Source organism: Alligator sinensis, unplaced genomic scaffold (genome assembly GCF_000455745.1).
Source record: "Alligator sinensis unplaced genomic scaffold, ASM45574v1 scaffold198_1, whole genome shotgun sequence".
NCBI lineage: Eukaryota > Metazoa > Chordata > Crocodylia > Alligatoridae > Alligator > Alligator sinensis.
The window spans coordinates 2,773,047-2,779,312 of NW_005841906.1; the positions used below are offsets into that span (position 1 = coordinate 2,773,047).

A 6,266-nucleotide genomic window follows, 5' to 3' on the forward strand; every position below is an offset into this window, starting at 1 on the left:
CCTATGCAGGGGGTCGGACTCAATGATCTATTGAGGTCCCTTCCGACCCTAACATCTATGAATCTATGACTCCTTAGTTGGAACCAATGAAACAATATTGTGTTTCTTTGAGGATAGTTACTTGCATTTCAAGACAGCACTGAGGAGTCTCCAAACAATTTTAAAACCTGAGAAATAAATATACAAAAGTCCTAAATTAATGTATGAAAATTAACTTTTTCTCTTTCAGATTCCCACTTTCGAATTTCTGTGTGAAAGACTTCAAGCATACCAAAAAAGTTACAATGAATATATCAGGGGATCATTTCTCGATCTGGTGTTTTTTAAAGATGCAATGACTCATCTTGTTAAGGTTTATGGGTTTTTTTCACATATTTTGTTTAGATGAATAAACCTCATGAGTCATACTCATGAGTCGTACTCATAGTCTGTACTACAGAACTAAAATGACAATCTGAATTCAAATTGTCTATCAGGTATTGTACAGAGTGTAATTGTGTGCGCACCTTAATCCTCTTGGAAGGAAGGAAGGAATAAGATACAAACACCTTGATATAGAAGCCAGGCTTGTATATGAGTTATAGGGTGGATGTAACATGCTTCCTAGTTTACATTGTCTTGGAAATATACGTTTTTAAAGTTAGACATTGATGCCAAGATATACATGAGTAATACCTATGAGGTTTAATAAAGGATAGAAAAATCAGTAAAGAATGGAATATGGAATGCCTTTAAGTTAATGTAAAGGTATGTATGTGGGGAAGTCATTCAGAAGATTATATGTATGAAATAACTCTATCAAAGGAAGCATGAATGGCAGATGTATTAGAAGATAATGGTAAGTGATAATAGTAAATGACTGATTTAATGTTTAGTCAGCAGCAAAAATTGAAAAGCCTTAGGTTGTATAAAAAAGAAAATGGTGCCTTTCAACACGTTACACAAGATGGAATATTGAAATGTTATGTAACTGACAGGGCTACCTGGCTTCTTTGACTTGATTGAGTCTGCCTTCCTGCCTCTATATGTTATGATAATACCGTATTTACTGGAATGCAAAATGAGATTTTTTTTCCCTCCAGTCAGCATAGGAGGGGGGGAAAGGCCCCTCATCTTACATTTGTATATAAAGAAACTTCATTAAATACATTGTCTATTTTTAAATTGCGACCAAAAGCAGCATGTGCTCAGTAATGCAAACCAACTTTAAGCCTTGCATATATTGCTTACATATTTCTCATAGATGAACAATCTCAAGTCTAGCAGCCCTCATCCCTCCATCTCTCTTGCTTTGTAAAGTTCAGATCTAGCCAACCTTTCTCTATTGGCATTCCAGAAGAATATGCATATTTACCTCTGTACTTTTGCTGTCTGCCACCACGTTAGTGAATACAATTCCTGTATATAGAATAACCGGCAGTAGCACAGCCTTAAACACTGCCACTTTTCCAGCAAAGGACAGTGTCCTTTTGGACTATAACCAAAATATTTGTCATAGCCTTGCCATCATCCTTTTCCATGCTGTATTACTTTTCCTTTTGGCATCCATCAAGATCCCTAGCACTCTGATTTCTCTATCTTTTATTTGATGGCCTAGCTTCTCCAAATTCTTCCAGTTCCCCACTCTCATTATCATGATTTGTGATCTATTTATTTTAACCCCCATTGCTTTTCCATATTCTGATGTATGTTTTAGCACCCTTTCCATTGAAAGTCTATCTCTAACTACAACATTTATATCATCCCTGTATAGTGTTACCAGATTTACCCATCACCTTGGGGCGTGCTCATTTATTAGGGATACATTTCTAGGGTCTTGGTAAATCTATCAATGTGCTGCTTGTGTTACTTGTGTTTCTATACGGAGCTGTATATCTCCCTTCTGCAAGTCCTCACCCCCCCAATGGAGCTATCTTGCAGGACTCAGTTTCAATGGGGCTGGGTTCCTCCAAATCAGTCAAATACACACAAACACACAGATTAAAGTGACACGCCTGACCCGGCCAGGTTGATCAGCATGGATAGGCTGACACCCTCATAGGCCAAGAATCAGCTCATCAGAGCAACAATAAACTGCAGTCAAACACAAACACACAGTTAAACAGAATACCTCTGAATCTGGCTGGGTGTCTAGCTGACACCCTCATGGGCCAGCATTCAGTTCATTAGGGCACGTCTGAGTCAAACTGGGTCAATCAGCCTGTACAAGCTGATCCCCTTATGTGTTTCAAACTCAGCACGTTCCAAGCTTTAGCCTCTTGATGAGCAGACCCCACAGTATTTTTGGGCTTCACAGGGATCTTTAGCTTAGGTAAAAGAGGCGTTGCTGCAGAGCAAGTGGGGAAGGAGAAGTAGAGAAGGAAAAATATACCCAGTTACTACCAGTTTGACTATAAAAGTTATTTATTGCTAAGTATATGAAATATATAATGGTACTAGTAGTAACAGACATGCAAAGGAAAACAACACAAACAATGACAATACTACCCTGGTTTCACTAAGTATTTGGGGAAACTTAGCTCAAGCTGAACTAATACAGTTCAGGTTCAGAAATCTATGCCCAGAGAGAAAAGAGAAAGAGCGAGAGCTAGGATCTCACCAGTCCAAGGCACTCAGGTTGCAATGCTGACAGGTAAAGTTCTTAGCACAATCTTTGAAAGGAGACGATCTGTTTCTTCCAGCGTCTCGAGAACAACAGTGGATAGTATCAGAGAGACTTTTCTTCTTGAAGCACACACACACTTTGCTGCTTTTTTTACAGATTTTTATACCCTCAGTTCAGCTTCTTCAAAGCATTCTCAATAGTGTAAATCATTGTCTTTTCTATTGACAAGGGGTTATCTGGTTTGGAACATCTCAAGAATTAGGAAAAACATACGGTTAGGGAGTAACCAGACACTTAGGAGCCAGCTTGAAATTCCTATGGATAGCAGATATACTGATGGGATATCTCATGGTTTCTTCAGAAACAATAGATAGCTGGCAGCATCAGGGTTTTGGATTTTTACTTGTTGTGAACAAGCCTCAGCTTAGCATGACTTTTCCAGACCTTACTATAGTCTTTTAACAGACTTAAGGTAATTATCGGAGTGTTCATAACCTTTGGTGGGGAGGACTTCCACCAGTCGTCCCACGAAAAGTATGACAACACTTGTGGTCAGGGCTCCAATGGGCTGGACGCTGTGATGAACCCTTTACCATTGTTCAAATGTTGCCCATACCCCCTCTGACTCAGTCTCTTTGCCTCAGCATTCCCTAACCCGGCAACTGAGTTTTAGCCAATCAAGTTTAAATAGGCCTCCCATAGTGGGACCTGGGAATGTACGACCCGAGATTCCTATTAAACTTTACTTCTGCTTAGAGGTGTGTGTGGGGGGAGGGGGGGAATCCTTTGTAAATCCAGATTAGAACTGGTTCAATAAATGCTGAGCTGGGTGTGTGTAAATGTGGATTGATTAGCATTTGGAGCATAGATTCCCCATCATGCAGTGCTCCCCTGCTTCTTTGATCCCAGAGTTCACTGCAGTCTTTGCTTTGGGCTTTCTGTTCTCCATCTCCCATGTAAATGAGTGGTCATCTTGTTCCATCTCGGATGCAAATGAGACCTAGGGCAGTTGTTTCACTCTTGTTACCCTTATCTGGAGGGTTTTATGTGTGTCTCCCACTGCATCTTAATCAGTTTTGTTTAGATAGAGGAGGGGAGGGTGAGGGGGGAATTCTTTGTGAGTCAGACAGGCTGTGTCCTGTGTCAGGGTTCCCCAAGAACATGGAGCTAAGAGGTAACAATAGTACGCATTTTACCTCACCCCCTCCTGGTATCTTTACTCTGCTTATGACCTTCTGTTTTCTTATTCTTTGTGCTAATGGTTCCATGTCACACACAAATAGTAGTGGTGACAGGGGCACCCTTCTTTCACTCCTATATGGATTTAAAAAGACCCTGCTTAGGTGCCCATGAATTTGGACTTGACTCTGCTTGTCTATACAATAACCTTATCCAACTATTAATTTATCTGGGAACCCCATTTTCTTAGCACCTCAAATATGTAATCACGATCCACTCTATCATATAATTTTTCTAAAACTAGGTTTGCTTTAACTATTTTTTTTGCCTGTCTTGGATGTGAGACAGTATATCTCTGATCACACTGATCTCTTTGGAGATCGTTCTACCTGGTACTTTGCATACTTGGTCTTCCTGTATTATCTGATAGAGGTTTTTCCTCCTCCTCAAAGCCAGCATCTTGGCCTTTAACTTATAGTTCATATTAGACAGCATAATCAGTCTCTGGTTTTTCAGGAGTTCCTTCTCCCCTTTCTCAAAGAATATGATCACAACCCCTCTTGTAAAATCTGTCCCTGTCTCTTCTGTTTCTGCTATTTCCTCAAACACTTCCACTGTACCCTTTCCTACCCGTGCCCAGAACTTTTTTTAAAATTTCATAGGCAGATGAAATGATACATGAGCAGAAGGAAGTTTGTCCCCTACTTTCTCTACTGGCATGACCCTTTAGATGTACTTTTCCATCCATCTTTCTATATCTTATGCCTCTAGTAAATCTGTATACATTTGAACCATAATCAGTCCTTCTCTTGACTTTTCCCCTGCTATAAACTTTTTCCCTCTTAATTCCTCCCTCCATGTTTCTCTGCATATTTCTTCCAAAAAATCTCATATCCTTCTCTGTCCCAGTAAATCAGTTCCCAAATTGTTTGGTTCAAGAAAGCAATCAGACTGGTGAGATGTTCCACTTGCACCTCCAAAATCTCAAACAGTACCTTTTTCAAGATATCATATGTGTTCATTGTTGATCCTGTCTGCCTCCTGTCACTGGTTAAAGTTGCCTTTATCCTCAGCCTCTGCTCCTCTCTAACCTCTCAGTGCCTTTTTTCCATGTTTTCCTGCCATGCCAATCCTGGTGGGTCAGCCTGCTGTTGTGCTCCTACTGTCCTCTGCTTCTCCTCTGCTACTGTCTTCTTTCTTCTGCGCCTGTCTGCTTTCTGGCATCATCACTCATCATTGCTGCCTCCACATATAAATTTTTGGATGATCCCAAGACTTGTGACAAGTCATGAATGGGAGGCTAATTAGCACATGGATCCTTTTTGAGCGGGGGAGGTATATCTGGAATACACATACATACTGAGCAGTACTGAGGTATGGGGTCATGATGGCTTGACATGCTGTTGACTGTGCTGGGGCCCAGCCCAGTGAACTATATGGTAAATCCTCAGCTTTTTGGCTTTGGACTAATATCATGTATCATTTGTACTATATATAAGTAAATGCCAACGTGCTCCTTAAAAGTGTGTTTATAGAGTATTTGCACTAAAATTTGCAGCAGTTTAAAAAAAATGTAACATGCATCAATGTTGGCTGAACTAAGTTTATGGGTACTATATGCAAATTACTACAGCTGTGTTTATTTTAAATTCATTGTTTTCAAATTTGCTGTTCAATTCCATGTGCTCAGGGAGAGAGAGCATGGTCTGACAATAAGTGTGGCAGGGGAAGGGGGGTATGGGGAGAAGGGGCTGCATGGGGAGAGAAGTTTGGGGGAGGCAAAAAGGGGGCTACGTGATGCCACAGTTTTATTTTCCCTGCTGTAGAGGTGGGATGGAAACAAATTCAAGCCAAACCCTCAATGATTAGATTCTATACTTGGAAAATTGTAACAAAATTATACATTTTCCATATATAGAATCTACTTATCGGGGGTGTCATCAGGGTCGTCTTATATTTGAGTAAATATCATATGCCCTTTATTTACTGATGTATGGCACACAGTGCTACATAAATATATTTGACACAAAGTGCAATAGTTCAGGGGTGCTCGACCCCCTGGCCCATATCCAGATCCAGCCCACTGCAGTCATCCAGCCTGCAGTGCTACCCATGAGTATGTGGGGAGCTCATGCATGATGGCCCTGCATGGTAGATTGGGTATCAACCTTAAATTCTACGTATGTTTTATTTTGAAATCCCACATGTTCTTCAAGAATTAGAAGAACTATGCCACATTTCTACATGCAAGTCTCACATAGCTTTTTGGGGGATGTAATACTGCTTTATTTGAAAATCAGATCCTCCTAACTTTTCTGGAACAGAAAGCTCTCTGCAAAACAAAGAATCCTTCTGCTGATCTCTGAGCTGTCAAAAGGGATTCTACCAAATAAGTTTGGAATATATGTAGGGATGTATTCAAATCACAGAGCCCGGGGCCAAATTTCACAGACTTGTTGTGGCTCCAGGGGGCCATTTCCTA

The 6,266-nt window shown here is 40.5% G+C and overlaps 1 protein-coding gene across 1 annotated transcript in view; it reads left to right on the forward strand.

Moving 5' to 3' along the window:
* DNAH8 (dynein axonemal heavy chain 8) overlaps positions 1-6,266 on the forward strand; it is a 340,250-nt gene that overhangs the window by 223,245 nt on the left and 110,739 nt on the right. The window contains exon 61 of the mRNA XM_025197818.1: positions 230-352. Coding sequence (XP_025053603.1) covers positions 230-352 — 123 coding nt within the window. The remainder of the gene's footprint in view (positions 1-229; positions 353-6,266) is intronic.